Here is a 25,922-nt window from a genome sequence, read left to right on the forward strand (position 1 = left end):
GGCCAGCTGTCCCGTGTGCTGTCGCCCTGCCCGGTCAGCGCCGGCGCAGCCTGCCTGGGGCCGCTGGCTCAGCGGGTCACAGCTCCGATGCTCGGGTCAGCGGAGCTGTTCCAGCCAGCCGAGAAATTTCTCCCCCGTGCAGATTGCTATCGGCTAATCTCTGGTGTGTGGGTGCATTTGGAGGTATTGAAGTAGGAGAAAGACGGGCTCCAGCTGGCAAGCCCGCTGACCCCCCACACAAAGGCCGTGCAGCCATCCCCTCTGGTTCTGATGAGTAAACACAGCGTCTGGTCTCCAGCAGCAGCACCACCGCCCAGGGGCCCTGCCCTGCCCGCCTCCGCACAGCTGCCCGCCGAGATAAGGGGGGAGGTCGTGCACGCATGGCAGGTGGCCGTTGGTCTCCGGCTCCCAGTGCGGGCACCACCCTGCTGTGGCTGAGCCGCACCCACCTGGCCTGAGGGGGCTGCGGGCAGAGTCAGCAGTCGGCAGCCTGCAGAGGCCGGGTGCCAGGGCAGCCCCGTGGCGGCAGAGGACAGACACGCCAGTGCTGGATCATCAGGTCGGGGCACGCTGTCCAAGTCTCACCAGGCCATGATGGCCGCACCGAGCCACCCCGACCCCGGGGGGGGATGTGGGCACCGTCCGGTTGTAGGCACCCTCAGCCCTCAGCCCCGTGACCCCCGATAGGAAACCCTGGGAGACAGCCCACTCCCCGCAGCGTCATTTATGGAGCCGATGGGACAGCAGCCCGTCCCCAGGCGCCTGGTGCGACTTGGCACTGCCGGCACGGGGAACGCGTGCTTATGAAACCGGGTGGGGGGCTGCTCTGGTGCTGAGACCTCGACTCCTCAGCCCTATAAACATGTGACGTATAAACAAATCAGTAAGACAACAAGGCCCCAAAACACAGTGAGACCTGTTGCCGGACGACAGCTGGCCCCAGAACTTAGTGGCCGGAAACCGCAATCACCTTACTGTCCTCCCTGGCGCCTCGGTCAGCCAGGTGCCTTTTTGGCTGTACCCTTAGACGTGACAGCAGGACTGCCACCATCCTGCTGGCGAGCTGGGGGTCCCAGACACCCACCATGCTCCATGGGATCTGGTGGCGAGGTTCCAGAACAGAGTGAGGGCCTGCAATGTCCCGGCAGCCTCCGCTCCTGTGGGGGGTTTGCTGCTTTGCTCTGCACCCGCCGTGGGCTCCTCGAAGGCCGAAGAGGGCAGAGGAGTCAGACTTCATTCCGGTATCCCGTCGTTGGTAGTGATGTTGGCGTTGTTGTTAATCTCTATTGTGGGACGAAGCAAATACTCCTGATGTCAGCACCCAAGACCTTGGCGTCAGAGAAGAAACACTAGCGTAAAAGCAAAGGAGTTAAGCAAAACCGCAGTAACGCCCATATATGAATTAGAACCAACAGCATGAACTGAGCCTGGGCTTCCTAGCTGTGTAGACGGAGGGCAGGCCTGGCTGCAGGAGTCCCTGGAGAGCCAGGCTCGGGGCTCAGTGCCACCCGCTCCCTGGAGAAACGGCCCGTTCCGGGCCTAGAGCAGAAGCACCAGGACACCCGAGACCTCTGTCCCCAAAGGGAAGCTCTCAGGGACCAAGGGGGTCGTGTCAGAAGGGAGGGATCAGGAGGGCGTCGTGTGGGGTCTAGGGGCTGCCGGTCGGTGACCCTGCTGACGTGCTAGAACTGGAGGGATGGGGCAGAGGGGGGTGCATGGGAGTGAGGCCGGGGCGGGAGGATCTGTGCTCTGGCCGGCATGACGGCACCCTGGGGGGGATTCCTTGAGCATCTCGGGAATCTCTACTGCAAGATAAACCGTCTCGGGAGCCGCCACTGACCAGGTCGGGGATGGGAGCCCTGAGAACAAGGATTTGCTGAAATCCGGGTAGGTGTATGCCGTCCCAGAAGCAAGGGAAGCCAAGAGATACTCGTCTGTCCCCCTGCAAGTGGGTTTGCCTCTGCCTCTTCTTGGACTCAGTGACTTGCCGGAGGCAGAGTCAAGGCCGCCCCCACGGGGCACGGGGCACGGGGCACGGGAGCTGTACTCGGCCTCCAGCTGCTCCACTTGGGGCGCCGCGCCTGCTGATGTGAGGGGCGGGATAGCAGGCGCAGAAAGCCTCCGTTCCATGACCCCAGTGCGGCGCGACCCAGGCCAGGCCTGCCCGCGGCTGCTGATGCCCGGGGGACAGCGGGCGGGAGCGGCTGTTTCCACCATGCCAAAGCGTCACCTTGCAGGTGGCTCGTAGGTCACAGGGGGCAGGGGAGATGCGCTGTAGGCACATCACCCTACAGCGCCAGGCTCTGCTGGCCCCCCAGAAGGGGACAAGCACAAGATCCGAATCTGGGCAGGGGAGCTGCAGGGGAGTGACCAGACCCTTCCAGGAGGTGGGCACTCGCGCTGCCGGGCTGCCAGGCCACAGGGGCCGCCGTGTCGGGGGTATGGATGGGGGGTAGGAGGCAGACCTGATGGCAGAGACACAGGCCCCCAGAGCCTTGCTGGGTTTGAACACACCGCCCTGGAGACCGCCAGGAAACTGGCAAGCAGACGGGGTCTGGGATGATATGAAGGAGGTTCTGCTAGTCCACGTGACTGTGGCACTTGTGTCTGCCTGTGTCCCTAAGGGGAAACGTAGCAGGAGGCTGCCAGGCAGTCCACGGCAGCCAGAGACGCTGCAAGTGGGGGCCTCCGCCCTGATGTCATCCTCTCTGCTTTTCTGTGCGGAACTTCTCACGACCGAACGTCCTTTAAAGCACACTGCCAGGGAATGTTCTCATCTTCCGTGAGGGACGGGAGCCCTGTCCTGCCTCCGCAGGGACCAGTGAGCGGGAGGCTGGCCTCCGCCCTCGCTGCTCGGAGAGCCAGGCAGCCTGGGGTGCTGGGGGATTGAGGGCCCGGCTGCGGCCTCCATCGGAGTCACGGCCCTCCGGCAGGTCCCCTCGGGTAGACTGGTGAGGAGAGTCCTCAGTGCCCTGCAAGCTGCAGGAGAAACCTCTGGAACAGGATGGGGTGGACATTTTTAAAATTTATGTTTAATTAATTAATTCACTGCTGACAAGTATGTGCAAGAAACCTCTTCCTAGACTCTGGGAGCCTCGTCTTGCTGTTTCTCCCCAAAGTGAAATACTTGGTGTTTCCAGTATAAAAATACCAGGGATGGGCGCCTGGGCGGCTCAGTGGGTTAAGCCTCTGCCTTCGGCTCAGGTCATGATCCCAGGGTCCTGGGATCGAGCCCCGCATCGGGCTCTCTGCTCAGTGGGGAGCCTGCTTCCTCCTCTCTCTCTGCCTGCCTCTGCCTGCTTGTGGTCTCTGTCTGTCAAATAAATAAACAAAATCTTAAAAAAGAAAAGAAAAGAAAAGAAAACCATGCCCCAAATTCCCAGGACAGACTGAGCAGCCCCCTGAGGCTGTCTCAGAGAACCTGTAAGGCTTTGGGGACAGTCTCCTGGACTCTCTCTTTCTGAGGCTCTGAGGCGTACAGACATGCTCTGCACGGCACACCCTTCTGTGCAGGGAAGAGGCGGTGTGGGTCATCCGAAGTCCACACCGTAGGAGAGCCTCCGGTCCTTGGTGTCTCCATGTGTCCGTTCCGTTGCAAGGCCGTGTGGGTGTCGCAGGACGTGTCGCAGTGGACGGACGGGCCCCCGAGGCTCAGTCCCCTCCCCGCTGCCAGCTCTAGGGTTATTCTGCGATGAGGTTAGGCTGCCCTTGCCTGGGCCATTGCTGAGCGTGGGGCTGGGGGCAGCTGTCCCACCGGTGTCTCTGGCACCTCCACTGGGGATGATGTCTACGTGGGGGCCCCTGGGCCGAGGCCAATGAAGCTGAGGCCAAGGAGCAGGAAGGGCGGGGGCCCCGGAGCGCAAACCCCTGAGGTCCCCATGGCTGGAGGCCACGGAGGACCTGCGTGCGGGGCTGTCGTCAGGTGTGCCCAGCCCAGAGCTGGGCAGGGGCGGAGTCGGCGCTGGGAGACATGGGAAACCCCACACCCCTAGGGGTTCTGTTCCCAGCCCTTCTTGGGCTTGGTTACAGTTAGCATCACTTGGGGACTCTGAAACAAACCCGTGCCTGCCCCACAGCCCCAATTCTGAGTTCACTGGAGGGTGGTGGAGCGCTCTGGAAGTACGGAGAGCAGAAGAGCGGTGCCATCGAGCCTAGCAGCAGGCTGGGCCACAGCGCGGAGTGGGGAGGAGCTGACGGGCACCCTGGGGACCCCCAGGCGGGAGGACTGGCTTTGACCTCAAGCCAAGGGCACGAGGGGTGCCTTAACTGGTGACAAGTAAACCTTCCTGGCAAGGAAGAAACCCAGCCCAGAGCAGCTCCATTTGCTGGTGCTTCTGCTGTCCAGGGGATAATCAGAAAGGACCGCGTCTGAGGAAGAATTAGGAGACATCTGCACAAGGCTCTGGGGTCAGCAAAGCTTGAGTGTGTCTCAGGGCCTGGGACAGAGGCAAGGAAGCTGTTCAGAATAAACATGTCTCGAGGACGGAGTTGGGGATCTGGTCCTACCTTCTGGGCATGGGTGTGAAATGGTGTGAAAATGAGCCCACCTTCATTCGGGGCTCTTGGGAAGCCTCTTAGCAGATCCTCAAAGCCTGTGGTCCCGAGTGGGGTGGAGCCTTCAGACACAGGCCCCCAGGCGCTGGGAGCTGGGGTCTGAAGCCGACGTGGTGAGACACAGAGCCCACCGTCGCAGGGCTGCTGGGGGTGGAGTGGCTGGGTGCCTCACCCTGGGTCCCCAGGGACTAGAAGAGTAAGGACAGACCCCTGAGTGGAGGTGGGCAATGGACAGGGTCAACCCCTCAGCCCCGACGCAGAGTGAAGGCTCCAGAAACTCAAGGGCCAGGAGCAGTTGCCCCACTGGGAAGCAGAGGCAGACTTCCCTGCAGGGACCACTTCCTGATCGGTGACCAGCTGGCCTGGGAAGTGCCAGGTTTCCACCACAGAGGTTGTACTGGGTTGAACAGTATCCAGGCAGAGTTCTACAATGTGCTTTATTTGGAAACAGGGGCTTTGCAGGCATGATTAGTTGGGTTAGCATGAGCTCACACTGGAGTTGGGGGGACCCTACGTGCAGTATGGCTAGTGTCTTCGTATGAAAAGGAGAGACACAGACACAGAAGGCCACGTGGTGACAGGCTGAGACAGGAGGGCCTGGCCACAAGCCCAGGGAGGCCCGGAGCCCCCAGAAGCTGGAAGTGGCAAGAAGGTTCCTCCCCTAGTATCCCTGGAGGGAGTGTGGCCCTGCCCACACCCGGATTTCAGACTTCTACTGTCCAGAGCTGGGAGAGGAAACTTCTCCGTGTTAAAGCCACCCAGCTCAGGGTACTCTGTCGTGGCAGCCCCAGGAAACCACTGGAGACATCCATTCTTGTCCCTTTAACAGAAAAATACATTTGCTACAATCTAAAGTTTCATCTAAGTCAATCCATCTATCTGTAACAGGGGCACAGTCACAATGCACAGGCCTGGGCTGCTTTCCCCCGTGTCTAGGCCCACCACGGACCCAGGAGCCGGCTGTGCTGGCCCCTCGGAGGGTGGCTCAGGACGCAGGCTCCACAGTGGCTGCCCCTGGTCCTCCTGAGCACCAGGGCCTGTGGGGCCCAGACGTCACCTGGAGCATGGTGCCGGCTGAGCCGCTTGGAGAACAGACTTTAGGAGAGCCTCAGGTAGCAGGGTCTAAGGAACGGGCCCGGGCACCGGCTCTGAAGACGCTTGTCCTCAGGCCCCTAGCCCCCTCCCCTGGCCAGGGAGGGTGGGGTCATCAGGACAGTCCACACCTGCTTCAGGCTGCTCCCCAGTGTCTTCCAGCTCCCCACCAGCTCTGTGATGTGAGCACTACAAGTGCCCGTGATTGACAGATGGTGAGACGCAGCCGCAGGCTGTCCGGGACACCCAGCTAGAACTGGGAAGGTCAAGAATACGGCCCCAGAGGTCTGACCCAGTAGCACCTGCCCTTTTACTGCTGCTCGCCATACACAGCCGGCAGGCCAGAAGACGAGCAGGGCACGCCTGGGTGTGCGCCGCGGGCCCAACGGCCGCCCCCAGCTGCCGGTTCCTGTGCACCTGACGCGTGCAGAAGGGGTCCCCGCCCCGTGATGGCGCTGGAATGAGGCCCCTGTGGGAGCTGTCCCGTCGTGCCGGGGGAGGCCACGGGAGACGGAGACAGAGCCTGGGGGGGCAGTGGCTGCGGCCCGAGATGGCCCGGGCCTCAGAGGCTGGAAGAGGCAAGAGTCCCCTTCCCGGGAGTTCTCCGAGGAGCCCAGCCCCGCGACCCCCGGACGTCTGCCTTCCGGCCCCCAGAACCAGGGGCGCCGCGGCACCTCGCGGGGCGGCCACGGAGAGCGGAGCCGCGTTCCCCACGCGCTCCCGGCCGAGGGTCCGGGCGCCCCCGCGAGCTGACCCCGGGCCCAGGGCGCACGGCTCGCACCGGGTGCCCGGCCCGCGGCGAGGAACGGGCCCATCGGCACGAGGCAGGGCCTGGGCCTCGCGGGGGCGGGAGGGGCGGGAGCTGCGCCGACGCGGGCGGGGAGAGCGCGCGAAGCCGGGGGCACCGCTCCGGGGTCCGGGGAGGGCGGGCGGCGGGGTGAGCGGGGCGGCCGCCGGTGCCCTCCGCGTGTCCTCCGCGCGCTCCGCCCCTTACAGAGGCGGAAGGAAGGCAGGCGCGCGCCGCCCCGGACGTCACGCGCCCGTGTTTGCACGGGGCTCCGGGGTCTGCGGGCGCCGCCGCGTGACGTCCCTTCTACCGCGGCCTCTGATTGGTTGTCTCCGGCGGCGCCGAAGCGTATTTGACTTGCGCCGAGTCCGCCCAACCGCCTCCCGGCTTGCTTGTAGAGGGCGGGGCCAGGCGCGTCGGCCAATGGGAGGCGGTGTTGTTGGCGGCCACGGCGGCGCAGCCTCCGGAGCGAGCGAGGCCCCCGCCGCCGCCAGTGCCGCAGCCGCAGCAGGCGTGAGGAGCGGACGCGCCGCGCTCGGCCGGGTAACGGGGCGCTGCGCCGGCGGGCGGGGAGCCGGAGCCGGGCCGGCGGGGGCCCCGGGGCGCTGCGCGCGAGCGCCGGGGCCGCCGTGGGAGCAGGCCTCGGCCGCAGGGGCGGGGAGGCCGGGGCGGCGGCGGGGAGGCCGGGGCGGGGAGCGGGCGGCCGCGGGGAGCGGGCGGGGAGCGGGCGGCCGCGGGGGACCCGCCGCCCCGCCCCGCCCCCCGCCCCGGGCGGCCCTGAAGGTCAGGAGGCGCTTGGTTCCCGCGTGGCGGTCGGGCCGGCCCGCGCCCTGACCCCGAGGGGAGCGGCGGCCGCGGGCCCTTTGTTTCCGGGGCGCCGGCTGTGCCTGCGGGAGGCCGCGCTGCGGGGCCGGCCCGCGGCGGTCCTGAGCCCGGAGACGCCGGCGGCGCCCGCTGCTGCGGCCGGCGGAGGCCGTGGGGCGGCCCCGAGACCCGCGCGTCCGCGGGGCGGGGTCGGGGTCCCGGGCGGGCGGCGGCGGGGGCGCCCCGGTGCCCGCCGCCCTCCCGGCCCCCGCTCGGAGGCCCCGGCGCCGGCCCGCGAGGAGCGGAAGGAGTTCCGCGGGGTCGGGCCCGGCCCGCGCGCCCCGCTCCGGTCTCTGGGCCGTTCCCGAGCGCGGCGTGCGTCCCGCACTGGAGTCCGCGGAGCTTCCGGCCCGCGGTGCGGGAGGCTGCGGCGGGAGGCCGGGCGGGCGACGCGGCCGGCGCGTGCGGGTCTCCGCGGCCGGTGGGCGCCGCGCGGGCCGGCGGGGCTCCTGCTTTCGCGGCTGCGGTGAGGGGTCCCGGCGCGGCGTCCGCGGGTCGCTGGAGCGGAGGCCGGGGCGGAGCCTGTCGGCCGAGTGCGCTGCCAGCTCGTTGCGGGCCGGGGGGACCGGCGCGGCTGCGCGCTGCGGGCCGTGGCTGCCGTCGTGGGGCTGCCCCGTGTGCTGAAGCCGGCTCGCCGCGCCGGAGCGTGTGGGCGGCCGGGGCGCGTGAACCTGGGCTGCGGCCCGCCCGCCTCTCTGCTGGTCGGGGCGCCGCCGTGTTTCCTGGGAGGCCGCCCGCAAGGGGTGAGGACCGCAGCCGGCGTGTCGGTCGGTGCCCTGCGCGTCCGACCCAGCGTCTGGGGACAGCGTCCGCCCCGCCGGTCGGGCTCCAGCAGCCCCTTGGCGCCGGAGCCGTCGGTGTCGGTGCTGAGCAGCCGGGGCCGGGGCTCACGTCCTCGGGCTCTTCCCCGCTGCAGCGGCTGGTCGCGCTGTCGTCTGCGGGCGAGGGGACTGCGGACGGGAGTCGTCGGGGCGCGCGGTTTAGGATTGCTTAGTTTCGGGGTTTTTTCTTGCTTCCTCTTTGTTGTCCACAGTGTTAAGACGGTTCAAGACTGTTTGCAGAAGCTGGGGTTGTACTGCCGAGGGTTCGGCCAGAAAACCCGACTGTCTGTGGCTGGCAGCAGTAGCCCCGGTGTCTGTGGGCGCGGGCGGAGCCGCCGAGTGCCGGCCGTGGGGAGGCCTCTGGGCTCCACCTGGAGCTGCTGCCTCCGAGGCGCTCCCGAATCAGGAAGCGTGTTGGGGCGTCCGCGGCACCAGGGTAGTGACCGCGCAGCGTGGCCGCTCCGCCACGGGGAGGGGTCCTCGCAGCACGCGGCCGTCTCCCGGCCTTCCCTGTACTGTGATCCCTCCTGGCTAGGCAGGTACTCGCGTCCCCAGGCCGCGGGGGGTGTGTCCTTACCCTGCGGCGGAGCCTTGGCAGTGGGAGTGAGGAGAGGTTGAGCGGCTGAGTGACACAGGTGTGCGATGGCCACAGCACTGGTGGCCGCTGCTGCTCTCTAGAGCAGGTGCGGCGGCTGCCCTTGGCCGTTCACTTGTACTTTCACGAGCAGTCCGTCCCCGGGTCGCGGAGAGCGGCGTGTTTCTGTAGTGCGAGCGGTGAGAGCACGCGGTGGCCGGTGCCGCTGGGCCACTCGCCGTGTCGCCTTCGGTTTCCTCTCGCCAGCGCACTCCCGGGCCGTTGAAACTAAATGTGCTTCCATTCCGGGCTCGCGGCCTCTGTGCGAGCCGTGCGTTCCGGTGCCATCCGGGAGATGAGACGGTTTCCATCGGGTGTGTGGTGGGGCGGTCGACTGCGCACCGCAGACGCTTGCATGTGAAGGTCGGTAAGGAGTAACTTTCCGCCGGTGCTCTGCGCGGGGACCGGGGACCGGCTCTCGGCGCCGCGTGTCTGTGTGTCCCTTGCTTCGTGAGCCTTCGTCTGTGCCGCACGCGGTTCCAGGTCCCGGGGCGCCGCGGCGAACAAAGCCAAGAGCCAGCCTCCGAGATGTCCGTAGCGGGAGACCGAGACCGATCAGGTTGCGGCAGGTGCTCTTGAGAAGAAAGGGGGAGGAATATGGACTAGGGTGGGTGCGATTTTTCTAAAAGCTTTTATTTAGACAGAGCGGGAGGGGCCGGGGGAGGCTCACGAGCTGCACGCGGGGCTCCATCTCAGGACCCCGAGATCATGACCTGAGCCGACGGTGACGCTTAACCGACGGAGCCCCCCACGCGCCCCAGTTGTGGTTTGTAAGTGGGGTGAAGAGGGGAGATCACAGAGCGGCCGGACTTCGAAACGCCGGAGTGAGGGAAGCTTGCGACCGTCGGCCTCATTTGGTCGCGCACTACTGAGCTGCGGGGAAGACGCGGAGCGAACCTGGACTTGCAGCCGCCCAGAGCCGCAGCCTGAGGAGAAACCGAGCCTCTGGTCAAGGAAGGGAACCAAGTTTTGTATTTTCTTCTGGAGAACCGAGGGCTTGGTGTCCGCCAGCTTCTGAAGAGGCGGTTGGTTTGCTGCTGTCTGGTGGCCGTTCCAGCTTGCAAGCGGGCCTGACGTCCTCCGGGGGTTCAGACGCTCCGCGCGAGAGACTCGGGTGCGGGGGGGGGGTCCCTGATGCGGCTCAGGGGCACGCAGGGACCCCTCAGCTGCGAGTGACAGCAGACTGTCTGGCCGCTGGGTCCTGCCCTGGCTCCGGCGGTTGCTCACTGTCCCCGTGGGACTTGTTCTTCGGTGGGAGACAGACTTGCGCTGTTGATCCATCCTTTAGAAAAATGGTAATGGAACAGGAAAACACATGCAGAAGTAACCATCCCCTGTATCTTAACACCTGCCTGTAGTAACGCACTATTTGCTTATCTTAGTTCACCTGTAAACAAACATACGCTTCTTTATTATGTTTTTAAAGATTGATTTGAGAGAGTGCGCAGCCATGCAAGTCGGGGAGGGGGCAGAGGGAGAGAATCTTCAAGCTGCCTCCTGACCCGGCGCTCCGTCTCACTACCCATGAGATCGGGACGTGTGCCGGAATCAAGAGTCGGACGGATGCTCCGTCTGTTAAGCGACTCCGTTAAGCGATGGCCTTTGGCTCGGGTCGTGATCCCAGGGTTCAGGGATCGAGCCCTGCGTCCAGCTCCCGGCTCAGCCGGAAGCTGTCTCCCTCCTTTCCCACTCAGGCTGGGGGTTTTCCCTCGCTTGCTTTGTCTTGTCAAATAAATAAAATCTTAAAAAAAAACAAAAAACAAAACTTTTTACAAATGTCCAAAAGAAAAGGAAACACATATATTATCAATTATTATATACACTTGAAATCAGTTTGAATCCAACTTCAAGACTGTCTTGAGGGGCGCCTGGGTGGCTCAGTGGGTTAAGCCGCTGCCTTCGGCTCGGGTCATGATCTCAGGGTCCTGGGATCGAGTCCCGCATCGGGCTTTCTGCTCAGCAGGGAGCCTGCTTCTCTCTCTCTCTCTGCCTGCCTCTCGGCCTACTTGTGATCTCTCTCTGTCAAATAAATAAATAAAATCTTTAAAAAAAAAAAAAAAAAAAGACTGTCTTGAGGAGCTTAGGAGCTGGGCGGTCTGTTTGCCGAGAGTGTGAGCACAGTTAGCAAGGACACTTTCCCTGACTGCAGAAACTTATGGACGTTTCTCGGTTGTTTACTTTAGGCATGTCTTCACGCGTTTGCTTGCGTGTTGAACCCAACACCATCACCTTCTCATGCTCCGGAGCATAATGATAGGCTGGATAAGGAATCTGCCGGTCAGGGCCATACGAAGGTGATCTGCAACGTCCCAGGGCTTCATGTATTAGCCAGGTTTTCTGAGTGGAAACACAGGGGTTTCTTGCAAGAGGTACCCTGACCTTCTTAGATTAGATGGTTCCCTTGTCCTTTCTGATGTGGTCTTAAGCTAAAACACGATCCAGTCCTGGAGGACTTGGACCTTCACACCAGGGCTGATCACACTCCCTCTTAGGTTCATAGGGATCCCCGTCCCTCAGACTTTTACGTGATCCACGTGATTATGCTATACAGTTCATTAACACCAACCATCCTCACTGAATAAAAATTGTAGACTGTAGTGAGATTCTGAAGTCTTACAGAGCCATTGGGCTACATTTAATTTTAGTTATTCAGTTATTTCATGGAGAGACATTGAGGACCTTTGACTTAAGACAGAGAATGTATGAAAATGTCGGTTATGTGAAGGATGACTGCATCCCCCGCTTTCTCCTCCTTTGTGTCTTAGAAATGGCCCAGCTCGAAATTACACGCTTACTGTAGCTATAGACTAAGTGTTGTGTGTTTGGTTCTTGCTTTTTTTTTTTTTTTTTTTTTTAAGATTTTATTTATTTACTTGACAGACAGAGATCACAAGTAGGCAGAGGCAGACAGAGGGGGAAGGGGAAGCAGGCTCCCCGCTGAGCAGAGAGCCCGATGCGGGGCTCGATCCCAGGACCCTGGGATCATGACCCAAACCGAAGGCAGACACTTAACCCACTGAGCCACCCAGGTGCCCCAGTTTTGTTTTTTCTTAAGTAGGCTCCATGCCCAGTGTGCAGCCCAACCGGGGTTTGAACTCATGACCTTAGATCATGACCTGAGCTGAGGTCAAGAGTTGGATGCTTAACTAACTGAGCCACCCCCGTGCTGTATAGATTGTTTTTAAAATTAGGAATTTAGTTATATATGGCTAATTTGCCATAAAGACTAAAAATTTTCCCCATGGAAACAATTTTTTTGTTTGGGTTAAAAATCTATAAATAGTGTTGTGAGGGATCTTACATAAGTAAAAGTAAAGCATTCGTTCATGCAGTCATGGAAGTTTGGATGCCAGTCCAAGTTTAGAATTGTAGACTCAGTTGTTAGTGCTGGGAGGGGCCTGAACGACTGTATTCTTCTATATTTTTGAATGTTCTTTCGCCTGGTGACCTGTTCGCATTTTAATACGATCGCCTCGAGGTGAAGCCGACCTTCAGCTGAGGCTTCAGCATACCAGCATTAAAACACGTGGATGGTGGTCTGTCTCAACCTGCAGATTGGGTAGTTCCTTGTTACTTTCTATTTGAACTAGTCGGGATTGTTGGACGTGAAAATGGACAAGTAGAACTCTGGCTCATCTGTAATGTCACCAACCCGAGATCGGTTTTCCTTGTACGGAGGGAGAACTGTTGAGAGGACCTGGGTTTGCTGGTCTCTGCCAAGCAGCAGGCAGCATGTCGCAGTTATAGAAGCCAGGAGAGGCCTGCAGCGGGCCGTGTGCTCTGGGCGCCTGGCCCGTGTCGTCGTGTGTTCGTAGCAGCCCCTCGGGAGGCCCCGTGGAGTTTGTGGGTGTCGGACCCCGGTTACACAGCTGGGCGACGGCGGGGTGGGCCTCCGAAGCAGGTCACTGTCCGTCCGCTGTGTTCTAGGTGTCGAGTCCTCGTGTGCTGCTGCTCAGTCCTCAGACACGGCCTCTTTCCGCTCGTGTCAGCTCCTTCTTGTGTTCGTGTTTGTCCTGCTGTCCTTGATGGAGCACTTTGCTTTGTTTTCGCCGGTGCTGTGTCGGGTCTACTGAGCTGCTTTGTCATCGTGTCACCAGAAATAGTGTTCAATAGCACATGGCTTCACGTAGTTGGACATAAAGTGGATCATTATGTGAACGGAGTCTGTTACTTTGAAGTGGCGTCATTTTTCCGGAAGGTGAAGCTCTCTGGCCTGTGTCCCGCAGTGGGGCGTGCGTTCACTCAACATCTCTGGTCCCAGACGCTGCTCCGGGCCCTGGGACCGCACAGCGCTCAGCTGAGGAGGAGCATTGTTACTTCGCATTTTCCTCGCCAGCGGCGCTCTCGGGAACGGCGCTGCACTGCAGGGTCCTGACGCTGACCGGGCTGTCGGTGGTCATTTTTCCCCAAGGACAGCAGCAGGCATCTTGAGTTAAGTTGGTGGAAGCGGCCGCGGGAAGTGAAGTGGTTGGTGGTGGTAGGGAAAGGTCAGGAGGGTCTGGATCTGAAATGTGCAAGGATGGTACTCTAAACTGGAACCAAAGGAAGTGAAATGGAGACTCATGCACACGCTTTCAGAAATACGACCGAGACTGATTTCCCACAGATCCTTGATTTATAGACGGTAGAACTTCTTGTACGATTAGTGAGCGTCCGCCGAGGATCTCCTTATCTTTTGAGCCAGTGAACTCACTGGGTGACATTTTTGCTGGATTTTCCCCTTTTTTAGCCTTCCCACAAAAGCGGTCTGCCCTAAACCTTTAGTAGTTGTGTAGCTCCCTGCATTTTGCGTGTCCTGAATCACAGGTCCTCTGCTGTTCCTGCAGAAGCTCAACGTCTGGTAACTCAGCCTTGCCTCAGTTTACCTCTTCTCTTTCAGGTTACTAGTACATGGTGTCAGGAGTGGGATCTGAAGGAGCCAGCCCCTGAGGAGCGACGACCCCCAGAACCGAACGAGGTACCCACATTTGAGCCCTTGTGCTCTTTGCTTCCATGAGTTGCCGTAACTGTCAGTTTGGGGAGTCTCCGTTAATCAAGCTCTCCCTTCTTTTGGGTGAACCTCAGACTTTATTCAGGATTTGTCAGTCCCTTTTTTCTTAACCAGTCATCTCGATGTTCTAAGGGTGCCCCTCGTGGACGAACCCTGGCCAGTTCTGTATGCCTGTTTTTGCCTGTGTGTCTCAGTCTCACTGAGAAGGGTAACTGAGGGCTCTGATGGCCATTATGGGGAACCTTTCGTCTCTTGAGACTTTTCTTTCTCCCAACTGAGTTAGAAGACCATGGCTACAAAATTTAAGAATTCAAGTGGAATAGTTACTTTCATTCGTATCTGGAGGTTTCTAAAAGTGTTCAGGATTCTAAAGTTGCCTCCTTACAAAATACTGTTTCCAAACTGACTGAAGCAAATAAACAAGTAAAGATGGATAAAAATAAAGTGTCAGAGGCCTCTTTCTTGGTGCTAGCCGAGGTTCCCTCCTCCCCGCACGGCCCCGCCTCCTTCCGTATTCCTCTTGGCCTCCTCGCCCCCCTCTGTCCGATCGTCCTTTCTTTCCTGTCCCTGAAACCTCATCAGCTTGGACCCGTTAAAACCTTCCCTTTCAGAACTAGATCTTCTGAGGATGCTGCTGAACCACCCCAAAGTGCTTGTGCCCCATGGACAAAAGCTGAGCTTAGGGCTATAATTAAGGACCTCCCCAGGGTAACCGAGGGTCCTCATAGAGGGTGGAGGAATTCAGTATTGTAACCCCGACTTACGAGCCTGGTCTCTGATCTCTGTCAGTTCGCGTGCTTGTTGGAGAAGGTCAGGCCCGGTGCTGGATGAAAACAGCCTAGGGTTTCAGTCATACTAGCCACCAGCCCTTTTACGTGACCAAGCTTGCAGCATAGCCAAAGGGCCACATGAAGTGGTCCCTAGGGCTTTCCCCAAGCCCATGGACTAGAATAAGATTCCCCCACACACCCAGAAGCCTGCTGAATCTGTCTGTGAATGTTACGTGGCTATCCATGACTCTTAAGTTGTTTTCAAGGAAAATTCCAGGTTTCCCGTAGGTGTCGAGTCCACCCTGGTGGTGTCCTGCACGACCCTGCCCTTAGTGCAGACAGTCTTCCCACTGGAAATTGAAGTCCAAGCAGTTGCAAACCCCCCACGAGGCAGTGGCCAAACCCTCCCCGGTGATGGGACCCCAAGGGCCCACGAAGCCCATTTCCCAGCCTTGGGGGGGCGGGGAATTACTTAGAATGGGGTGACTACTTCAGTTTGGGGATGAATTTTCTCACCATTTCAGTTAACACTTGAACTGTTCTGTTAGTGCCCAGTGCCAGATCACACTGTCCCTCCCTCAGAGTGGTGCGTGTGCCGCTCGTGGGGCTTGGACAGACCACAGCATCGCCCTGTCTCTCAGCCCATGGCCTTTAAGCTGGGGTCTGTGCGAGACAACCAGTCACTGCTCTTCAGTGGTCTGGTGCCTGTACGTCTGGCTAGGCTGAGCTGTCCCGGGGAAATACATTGCATGTCTTTTTTCCTTTCCCAAAGGGGAAATGGTGCTTGAGTTCAAGTCTAGTACTTAGGAGCGTTCCGGCCCCTTTATTGCACTCTGCAAACCAAAGTAGACCAAACTTGGGGCTCGTCCCCACTGTTAAACCTGGTACCCCCATTCCTGGGACAAAATCCTCCACAGAGCAAGGCAAATCCACAGTGTTCCTCCCATTAATATCTAGATCGACCCTTCAGAATCTCTCCCAAGAATAAATCAGTACCCTGTAAGTCCTAAAGAGGCCTGACCAGGGCATCAGGCCTAGAAGACAGTAAGGACTCATCATCCTTTGTATAGTCCTGGAAATATCCCTGTTTTACCCATGAAAATTCTGTGCCCAGGAATGGAGCTGGGTCGGGCACATAAAGGCAGTAAGCACTGTAATTCCCCCACCCTGTTGTGTCTAATCCGTACGCACTGTTGGTTTCCAGCCCTGCTGTAGGAGGTGTCTTTTTTTTCTCTTTCTAAACTGTAGTTAAGTTACGCAGTCCATTTTTTTAGTATTCCTTTTGACAGTGGTATATATAGAATGATAATGGCCCTTTGGCCTTTACCTGGGAAGAAGACTGTTCGCGGATAATCCTGCCTCGAGGGTTTACTGAGAGTTCTTCTCCACACAGAGCACAGCAGCTGACTTAAACGACGGGCTCTCGTCCAGAGGCTCAACTCAGCACAGATACGTCACGGATTTCACTCTCTGCTTGCCTTCCCAAGGCTGCGATCCAAAAGACCTGCTCACCTGTTAAAAATCTTAGTCTTTAACAGGCACAAAAAATTGCCATTTGTTCAAACCTCTGGTTCAAGATTTAGGATAACTTAATCTCAGAATGGGGATACTTCCTGAAAGACTTCAGGATCCTGAAAGACTTGGGGGCATTTTAAACTTTCTGTACCCCAAGGTCAAATGTGAATTACAGGGTTTTCTTGGCTTGGGTCACAGTTGGATTCCAAACCTCTTAATAGCTGAGCCCCTTTGTGCCATACAAAAGAACACCAAACCGGACCCCGTTGTTTGGGATGACCAATATATCTTCTCCTTCAAGACTTTGAAGGACGGTAGTAAGTCCACCTATCCTCAGACACTCGGATTATCAGCTACGTTTTCCCTTTTGTAGATGAGAAGGAAGTAGGTGCCCTCAGATAACTTATCCCAAAACATGGGGCTATCACAGACCCCTAGGTTACTCTGGCCAACAGTTAGGTCCACTGCGTGAGGTTACATCCCCCTGCCTTAGAACTCTGCTTGCCACCACCCTTAGTCGAGGCCACTAAAGGGTTAGGAGGTCTTCCTGAACCCTCTTGACGGTGTCAGGGCTGGTGAGGCTCTCTTGAAGTCACGCCACACCCAGTACCTTTCAGCAAGCTCTTTCCTCCTGTCAAGCCCTCTTACTGACCCCCACCCCATCACTCTTGTTCACGGGAGTGGACTCAGCCCTGCCGCCCTTCTTCCCTCTTCCGCTGATGGAACTCCCCACGACCATCTTCCGCACATCACCTGTTGACCCTCTAAGAAACCCCTGTGACGCACAATGATATTTCCTGGTTGACGGGGACTCTTACCTGAACTGTGCAAGTGTGAGTTTTGTGCTGGGTATGTGATAACAGTTTGGAGGTTATTGAGGCTGGACTCTTACCTTTGGCTGCTTCAGCTCAAACCAGCTGAAATCGATGCCCTCACTTGAGCGTGCCTTTTAGGTGAAAGCAAGAGAGGAAATGCTGCTCCTGATTGTCCTTATGCCTTTGGAATGGCCCCTGATCTTAGAATCTTAGCGGAAACAACAGGGCTTCCTCAGTTCTCGTGGAGGTGAAATTAAGAATGGCTTCTGTGCCCAAAATCTAGTGGTTGCCCCCAGCAGCTCTAACTGTTGCAAGTTAGAGGAAGCCAAAGGAATCTACCTCGCCAGTGCCCCCGTAAGAAATGCTGCCCTAAGAAATCCGTTGACCAAACTTCCGTCACAGCCCAGAAGACGGCTCCTGTGGCGAGGACCGAGGAATGACCAGGGAAGAGCAGAGCTGACCCGTGAAAGAGAGAAGCAGAGTTGGAGATCTGAAGGCTGTTGGTCCCGCAAAGAAGAGGGACTCTGCTTTGTACCCAGTAAGATGCTGGTCCTTCCAGAAGTTCTAAAGCTTTCCTTATGGGCCACTGTGCCTGAATTAAACCATTGGACCCCCGAGGAATGATAACTTTACGGGTTAGTATTGGTGGGAAAACGCCAGCAAGGCCACAAAGGACCGCCTGGTTGTTCCGCCGACCTGAGTGCAGCCCAGGAAGTGTTGGCACCACTCCAGGACCGTTCGGGGCCTGGCAGGTGAATTTCATACATTTGCCTCATCTCTGGATGTAAATATGCTCTAGCAGTAATTTGCATATTCTCACATTGCACTGGAGCGTTTCCATGTAGAAAGGTCACTGCCTCTTCCTTAAAGTCCTTTGAGGTAGGACTTTTCCCACTGGGGGAGTACCGTGGTGATCAGGAGACCCACATCCCTGGACCAGTGAGCGTTAGACGAGTGCGGGCTATGTGGCCAGTTCTGCATGTTTCTGCGCAGTAGCCTCGGACTTCAGGACTGGCCCCCGTACACAGAGAACTGTGAAGATCCAGTTTGCTAAGTTAGTTGAAACCCTCTAAACAGCTTGGCCCCAAGAACCGCTGCTGCTTCCTTGAAACCCTTACTCTGCTCCACTCAGTGTCACAGACTCTCTCCTCGGAAGAAATGACAGGACGGCAGCGCACCCCGCTCCTGCTTCCTTGGACCCACAGCTAGAAAACGGGGACAGACTGGAGTATTGCAAGGGTCTAATTAAATCCATCGAGAGTAATCACGCCGTGGTAGTGTAGGACAGTCTTTCCACAGCAAGTCCTGAGAGACAGGAGACGTTGGACATCACACCTCGCAGCCGGGCGCGCTCATCTGCTGGAGAAGGCATGTCCATGAAGATGCACTCCAGCCTCACTGCGAGGCTGCCTGCCAGCTGTTACCGAGGAAGCTCAGTGCCACCAGGTTCCAGGAGACAGACTCCTGGATTCATGTGTGCCAGCTGAAAAGGCCCCAAAACCTGGGAGGACCTACATCCAAGCTGGTAGCTGAAAGCTAAAAATGTTCAAGGACTGAAGTCCATGACATTGGAAGCAGTCAGCCTCCCCAGGATACTGGGGTCAGTCCTGTAGCACCTCCCGCTTCGTGGAACTCTGCATTGCCCGACCGCTGAGTCCTGCTGTCTGAAGTTGTAATTGTCCCTTTGCTAGTCTCCTTGCCACTCCTTGGTTTGCCTGTAACGCACTCCTTTGTTCCCAGTCCACAAACCCGTTTTGAGTATACCGACCCTGCGCATCGCTGGGTTTGCCCTGGAGCGAGCAGTCACAATAAGCCCGGACTGGTGCCCTGGCCGTTACCTCTGGAAGGATGGCAGAAGCTTTCTGCTGGAGATGACGGCCTTCCCCTCGTGCCTAGGACGCCGTACACGTTCTTCTGGTAGGGGGGTACCAGACGTCCCAGCATTCCGTTGGGTGCTCTTCCCCGTAGAGGAATGCGTGCACTCAAGTCCATGCGTCTGCCCACGGCCTTTCTCTGTGTTACGCAGACTGTGACAGGATGAGCAGACGTCAGGGCTGCCTCCCAGGAAGCGTGTATGACGACAGCGGTGCAGGACTCAGGATAGTACGCTCCGCACGGGGATCGAAGCGACGACAAGGTCTCCGTTACCGTAGCTCTGTGTAGGGTACTGGGACCGGGAAGCCGAGGTGCTTCCTTTCAGTGGCGCCTCCTGAGCAGTTGCTCAAAAATCTAGCCAGGGGTGGAAATGAATTCAACATGCTTTCTTCTGGGAAGAGCCCCAGATCTCCATTAGAACCTCACCCACAACCACCAGACTCCCTTGTTAGTCCAAATATATTGAAATTTAAGACATTCCTATAACCATTTCCATGGTGCTGAAAGCCCCCTTCCTGCACGTTGGGTGGAAATGACTGTGCTTTGATCGTGAGGCCGTCTTTTTCATTCCAGGGGGAAGAACTGGGAAAAGGGGTCTACCTGGCCTCCCATCTTTACAAAACACTAGGTACTTCTTTTTTTTTTTTTTTTTTAAGATTTTATTTATTTATTTGACAGAGAGAGATAGATCCCAAGTAGGCAAAGAGGCAGGCAGAGAGAGAGAGAGAGGGAAGCAGGCTCCCTGCTGAGCAGAGATCCCAATGCAGGGCTCAATCCCAGGACCCGGGATCACAACCTGAGCGGAAGGCAGAGGCTTAACCCACTGAGCCACCCAGGTGCCCCACAAAACACTTTCTGCGCCCCCTGGGAAGGATGCTGTGAAGTTGCTGCCCTGACTCCTGCTGCTGAAACCAGGAAACCCTCCTGGCACCCCTGAGTCCATTCTGGGGTTTTCTCCCGCTGTCTTAAAAGAGCACCTGGTAACAGGGACGGATAGCACTTTGGGTGCATGCCCACGAGTACCCCCCATAGATAAGGATCTGCCTGAGCCTTGTTCCCTTGTGGGTTGGGCCGCAGAACTTGTAAAGTCAGCTCGGAACCTGTGGCTGTGGTACGGCTGTCACTGCTCCCGTTAGAGCTTCTCACTGCTCCCGTTAGAGCTTCTGGGTGACCAGCCAAGCTGGAGAGTCTCCGTAGTGGGCTTCAAAACCACAGTCCCGTGCCTTCACCCTCCACAGCGGGGAGGGCAGGAGCGCCGTTTTTGTATTAACAAATTGTAGGAAATGATGCAAGAATGAAAAGTAAGAAACGGTAACATCAGACCCTGAACTGACGTAAGCCGGGCTCCCGGGACCTGGGGCGCGTCAGTCTTACTAAATACGGGCGGCTGCGGAAGCTGTCGAGGGGGTTTGCAGCCAGTAGCCGTAAGTGAACCTTCGACCGTGGGTATAACCCTCCAAGACGCAGGCATAAACTAAGGGTTGTTTTCCCTCCCAAGATTTCTGAGGCTCGAGTGGGAGACACGTGACTGGCTTCCCCCATTTCTCGACTGTCGGCTGTTCAGGTGAGGCCCGATCCCCTCTCGCCGATCCCCTCCTGTGAGGGACAGACATCTGATGAGGATGTCCCTTCAGTTCGGGGGCCGCCATCCACTCACAGCTGCGGGCCCCTCTGACCAAACCAGCCCCCCAGGGCCTTCTGTGAAAGATGTGGGTCAGAGGGGACATCTGGAGGACTTGAATCTAAAACGGAACCGAAGGCTTGGAAGTGGAGAATCTGATACGGAACAGCGAGCTAGAGGACTGTCTGGCCGCCGGCCCTTGGGCGCTTGACCGACAGCAGATGGAAGCGGCCTCCAGCCAGGGAGTGACCGCCGTGAGCCTCTTCCTGCCCTGCAGCTGTCACACTTGCCACATGGCTCCTGGCCGGATCGCCCCCTCCCGTGCAGAAAAGCCGCCTGCCCTGGCCCTTCAGCTGACTCGCCCACAGCTCCTGACGCCAGTTCTGTGCTTTTCCCAAGTCAGCTCTCTCGCCGGCCATCAAGCTTGCCTGGGTCTATGTCCTTTGTCATAGGTGATAGAAACCCGGGTCCACATCCTAGCAGCCAGATGACCTTGGGATGGGCGTGCTGCCTTGACCGGCCTCTGTGTCCTCTGCCACACACACGGGACGTTGCCTCCCTGGCAGGGTTGTCGCTGGGTAGAAGATGTGGGAAAGCACCTGTCCCACGGGGCCCTTGCTAGTAGAAGAGGTGTTAGGTTTGGGGGTGGCTTGCCTGGGTGCTGCCGATGTGGGGAAAGACCGGAGCCTGTCGCTGAACCAGCCGGGACGGCGGCTTGTGCCGAGCAGGCTCATGCCGGCCGCCAGTGTGTGTCTGGCCGCCAGGCCCTGCTGCCTGCGTCTGTTCCATGGGGCACGTGGGTCGGGTCGGCAGGAGGTTCTGGAATCCGCCTGTGCTCTCACCCAGAAGGCCTGCTGCTGTGGTCCTCCCGCCGCGTGAGTGATGGATCAGTTCCCTGGGCCGCCTGAGCTGCAGAGGTGCGTGGTCAGGGGGAGCCAGCGGGGCTCAGCAGCCGGCAACCAGGAGGCCAGGACGGCAGCTCTGAGGCTGCTGTCGTTGGCTCTTTTCTTGAAGTCTTCCCTGCCTGGTACTTGTCCTGTGGTGCGTGGGGGCCAGCAGAAGGGGAGCGTGGGGCTACTGTGGCTGTGGCCGGACGCCGTCGGAGAACCTCAGAGGAGCGGGAGCTGGGGTCACTGTTGAGGGAGATGCCTAGAAGGGCCCAGGATTCCGGGTTCTGTTGGGGGGACTTGGGACTCAGCCGCAGGTGCTGGGTAGCACTAGGAGTCTTCAGAGCCCTCACTGACCATTGGCACGTGTGGGGGCGGGCGGGCGGCCACCTCTCACGGAACGTTCGTATCGCTATTGTGCGCCTTCTGGGCTTATCAGCAAAAACCAAAATAGCCAAAGAAAAATGCAGTTGAGTGGGAAACGGAACAGGTGCAGACCGTAAATTCCAGTTGGAGCTGCTCTCCTTAGACGTGGGGGTTTCGTTGTTCCCCGTTGTGGTGGAGAGCTCAAGTCCTGCTCGGGGACGTGAGAACGTGAGCCCGGGCCAGCGCTCGGGACACCGCCGGGATGCCACTGGGACGCGTGTGCTCTACGTGTGAGAGGCGGGAGCGTCACCACCTCCCGACTGGTGTCACGTTCGTCAGGGTTTTGAGACTTCACTAATCACGAGTTCTCTTGAAGGAGTAAATATCCATGATTTCACTTTAATGTTTATAGGTAAGAGACCATCTAATTTGGAGAGTCTTGTGTGTGTCTTGTAAACGTGGGGTCGTCGTACCGAGTGTCACATGTTCGTACATAGCACTGCCATCTCCAGTGTGGGAGTAAGAGAACACACAAAACCAGGGACCTTTGAAATCCTGGGGCTTCTGCATGGCTCCACTGGTCAAGCGTCCAGTTCTTGGTCTCAGCTCAGGTCTTAATCTCGAGGTCATGAGTTCAAGCTCCGTGCTGAACTACCCCCCGCCCCCGGCGTGTGGAGCCTGCTTCAGAAAAATAATAACGGCGCTGGGGAGACTCAGTCGTTCAGCTGAGGTCATGGTCCCAGGGTCCTGGGATCAAACCCCGCGTCGGGCTCCCTGCTCAGTGAGGAGCCTACTTCTCCCTCTCCCTCTGCTGTTCCCCCTGCTTGTGCGGTTTCTCACTCTCTGTCAGATAAGTCTTAAATTAAAAAATAATAATAATAGTAGTGATAATTGTGACTTCAAGTGTGAAAGGTAATAGAAGCACTAGTAAATGCTTTGAAGAGTTCTGGGATCATTGGCCTCCTAGCGTAAACATATGTCCCTGTTGGTGAAGCTTATTAGAGAAGGCAAATTAGAACTGATTAGTATTCCTTTGAACTCTGGTCATTTTAGCACCAAAAAGAGAGTTTGTTCCTTTGTTTCTATTGAGCAAAATATGCGTGCACTGAAATGCATAGATCTAAGTGTAAGATTTGATGAACTTGACAAGTGTATCTACCGTGTATATACCCAAGAAACCCAGCAGCCAGTTTAAGATCTAGACAGTCCGTCACCCCAGAAAGTTCCCTCCTGCTCCTCCTAGTGGATCCTCATCCCCCATAGACAGCCAGTGACTGCTACAAGCACCCTAGAAAGTTCATTGTGAATATTTGGCAATGTTAATTGTTATAACTCTCTTAATTTGTAGGAGATCAAAACACTCAGATGGCAGATAACAGGTAAGCCAAAATGAACTTGCTAATTGGGACTTAAGTTGAAGAGCATGAGCCTAGACACCCATGAGGAAATGCCACAGAAGCTCTGGCGGGACGGCTTCCCTCCCCCGCTGTGTTTGAGCCCATGAAGGAAGGGGCTTCGCACAGGGGAAGTGTCTCAAGCATCGATACCGAGAACGCTTTCGTGGGAAGTGACCACGCTGCTGGCCGACAGTGGCTGGACACCGCCCTCACATCATTGGCCTCTGGGGGGTTGAGTGAGAGAGAGATTTTGTTTCGTGGCTCGTCCTGAAAGCCGCATTTGGTGCTGCGTAGTATTTGACGTGGTGTAATTTTGGTGAGGGAAGCCATGTCCAGGCGTCTTGGAAAACTGATGCACCTGTTTTCACGACGTCTCATTGTTGGTAGACTTTCTGTGGTGAGCTTACAGAGCCACCGTGGGCACTGTGTCCTGAAAACTCGGTAAGGTAGCCCTTCGATCCCGTTGGCCGCCGACCACAGTGTAGCTTGCGTGTTGGTCGGCTAGTGGGTTCGGTTTGAGGGTGGGGAGCAGAGTTTTGGGGGTAGAAACTAGAAGTAAAAACTAAGCAGCTTTGGCCAGGGTTGGAAATGAGAACTTTGGGGCGCATCGGGGTGGCGGTGGGGTGCGTTCAGTGGTAGGTGGTTTTTGTTTTATTTTGTTTTTAATAACCAAAACATACCTCATAGATACACCCGTGTGTCTGTAGTTCTGTCCACGTGTGAAGTTGTTGTAGAGCTGCCTCTTAATGTGTTGCACAAGGAAAATGCCCTTGAACTCTTTGGAACGTCTTGATAGCTAATACGTATCGTACGGTCTTAGTTTTTCAGACGGTGTTCCTTCAGACGCCTTGGAGGCTGCTAAAAATGCAAGTCACACAGGTCAGTTCACGGCCCGTGGGGAAGGGCCCCGCGGGAGAGTCCGCGCGCAGAGTCGGGTGGCCTCCGCTCTTGAGCTCGTGCTCGCGACTAGCCAAGTCATCCACATGAAGCATCGCTGGGCTTCGGGGGTTTGGGGAAGTCGGAGTCGTTCACGTGAACAGTACTTCCCGTAAAACCTTCCATGGCAGGAGCTTCGGGCTCTCCAGAAGTAGGCTAGCCAGCACGGCGGGCCTCCCTGGGCCCGCTGCCGCGCAGGGCCCGCGTGGCTCAGCCGGGGGCCGATCGCTTCCATGTGTCCATTGTTCTTCCCCGATCCTCCTGGAGCAAACCCAGACTCCATGTCGTTTTGTCCCTCAGTTCATAGATGTGTGCTTTTTTCGCCTTCTTAAAAATCTATTAGATCTGTACCCTTTTCCCCTTTAAACTGTTTGAAAGCAAGTTGGGGGTATCTTGACTTTTTTCTCCTAAAACAGTTTCGTGTAAATTTCCTAGAAACTAGGAGGAATGCCTCTAACCCCAACGCTGTGACCCCAACCAAGAAATGCAGCATTTACACAACACGGTAGTTGTGTGAACACAGAGTTGTGTTACTGTTGCCCTGCCATTCTCGGCTGCTGCTTTTTAGCTGTAGCCCCCAGCCAGCGGTGGTGTCCCGAATCTAGTTCTGTGTCCCTTATTCTAGAGCTGTTCTCCTGCCTGTGTACCCTTCCCTGCGGTGACACAGTGGCAGACTGTGCAGGCCGGCTGTCTTGGAGAACGGCCAGGCTCTGGATTGGTCGGGTGGTTTTCTTCGCATTAGATTCAGACTGCCGCATAGTGACCTGCTGCCGGGGAGCACGCTGGGGTCGTGGCCAGGGATCCCGAGATTGAGGACTTGGGGAAGGTTGTGTCTGGCAGCCTTCCCCTTGTGAGGGTCTCTTCAGTAAGTGACCCGTCGGTCATCCTGTGGACATCCTGTTCTCCCCGAGACATACTAATGATCCTTGTGGAATCAGGAATGACGTTGGTGTTTGCACGGGGCACTTTTCTAAGTATGGCAGTCCGACTGCGTATTAGAGCTGTCGGAGACGGCCTTTCCCTCTCCCAGCCCCTACTTCAGTGTTCTAGATCCTTCCTCCTCCAGGGTTTCATCAGTGCCATCAGTACTCTTTTTGGTGTGCAAATGGTCCCACGTGGCAGTGCAGGTCTCTTCAGACTGGCTTCTGTGACCTTTTGCCTTGTCCTCTTGAGCTTTGAGCACCTCGTAGCTTTCTCATGCTCCATTTTTCCTTGAACTCTTGCTCTGGACCTGGAGTATACCATTTCTGCAAGGGGCCCTGTTCCTTTCAGTAGGGGGGAGATGTATAAAAACCAGGATATAGATGCTAGGTGTTCACTGTTTCTAGGCCTTTCAGTGGCAGGAGCTAGAGAAGACGCGTGTCTGTGGTGTGGTATTTACGGATTGTACGCATGCCCAGTTGTATGCGTACAGAACTGCATAGGTGAAACCACCCAGTGCTTCCTGGTAGCCGCGCTGTATAACTAACATGTTGGAATTGGCTTGCCTGCTTGGTATCCTTTGCTTGCCCATGTGACTTCAGTACAGAAAGGTGGGGAGAGCTCCCAGGCACCTTTGGAGTTAGGGGAGGGTGCTAAATTAGGGTTCCTGGCCAGTGGGAACGAGCAGGCGTCAGTTCAGCAAACACTGAGCATCTCTGCCATGGGCCGTTGCTGTGTCGCGCCACTGTTGGTTACGGTGGAGGAAAAGACCTCCCTTCCCCTTCAGTGTCTTGTTCGTTCGTTGGGAAACCGTGATGTGTGTGGGCCACCAGCACAGTGTAGGGGAGGAGGCCAGTGATTTGGGGAGGGGGTAGTGAGGGAGTGCGGTGTGGAGGGGGTGGTTTGGGCAGAAGGGCAGTGTAGTTCAAGGTGGAGGCCAGAACTTGCACTTCCGGTGCACCAGGAGCCAGTGCATGTAGGACCTCCTGGGACGTGAGCTGGGCCACCAGTAAGCACTTCTGTCCCTCAGAAGACATCGTTGCCTTCTCCCTGTCCTTGGCTTCTGGGCCCCCTTAG

At 57.6% G+C, this 25,922-nt stretch overlaps 1 protein-coding gene across 5 annotated transcripts in view; it reads left to right on the plus strand.

The window, feature by feature from the left end:
- Positions 1 to 6,832: 6,832 nt before the first annotated feature.
- NAP1L4 (nucleosome assembly protein 1 like 4) overlaps positions 6,833 to 25,922 on the plus strand; it is a 43,037-nt gene continuing 23,947 nt past the window's right edge. For 3 of the 5 annotated variants that reach the window (XM_045066437.1, XM_045066427.1, XM_045066432.1), the window contains exons 1-5: positions 6,833 to 6,976; positions 13,632 to 13,709; positions 19,291 to 19,345; positions 22,940 to 22,970; positions 23,809 to 23,867. In XM_045066437.1, coding sequence (XP_044922372.1) covers positions 6,857 to 6,976; positions 13,632 to 13,709; positions 19,291 to 19,345; positions 22,940 to 22,970; positions 23,809 to 23,867 — 343 coding nt within the window. In that variant the 5' untranslated portion in view covers positions 6,833 to 6,856. Of the gene's footprint in view, positions 6,977 to 13,630; positions 13,710 to 19,290; positions 19,346 to 20,215; positions 20,282 to 22,939; positions 22,971 to 23,808; positions 23,868 to 25,922 lie in introns of those variants that run through there. The other 2 variants (XM_045066439.1, XM_013059950.2) reach the window with 2 other exon arrangements.

The sequence above is a fragment of the Mustela putorius genome, unplaced genomic scaffold (genome assembly GCF_011764305.1).
Source record: "Mustela putorius furo isolate JIRA1106 unplaced genomic scaffold, ASM1176430v1.1 tig00000127_pilon_pilon_pilon, whole genome shotgun sequence".
In the NCBI taxonomy this organism is placed as follows: Eukaryota; Metazoa; Chordata; class Mammalia; order Carnivora; family Mustelidae; genus Mustela; species Mustela putorius.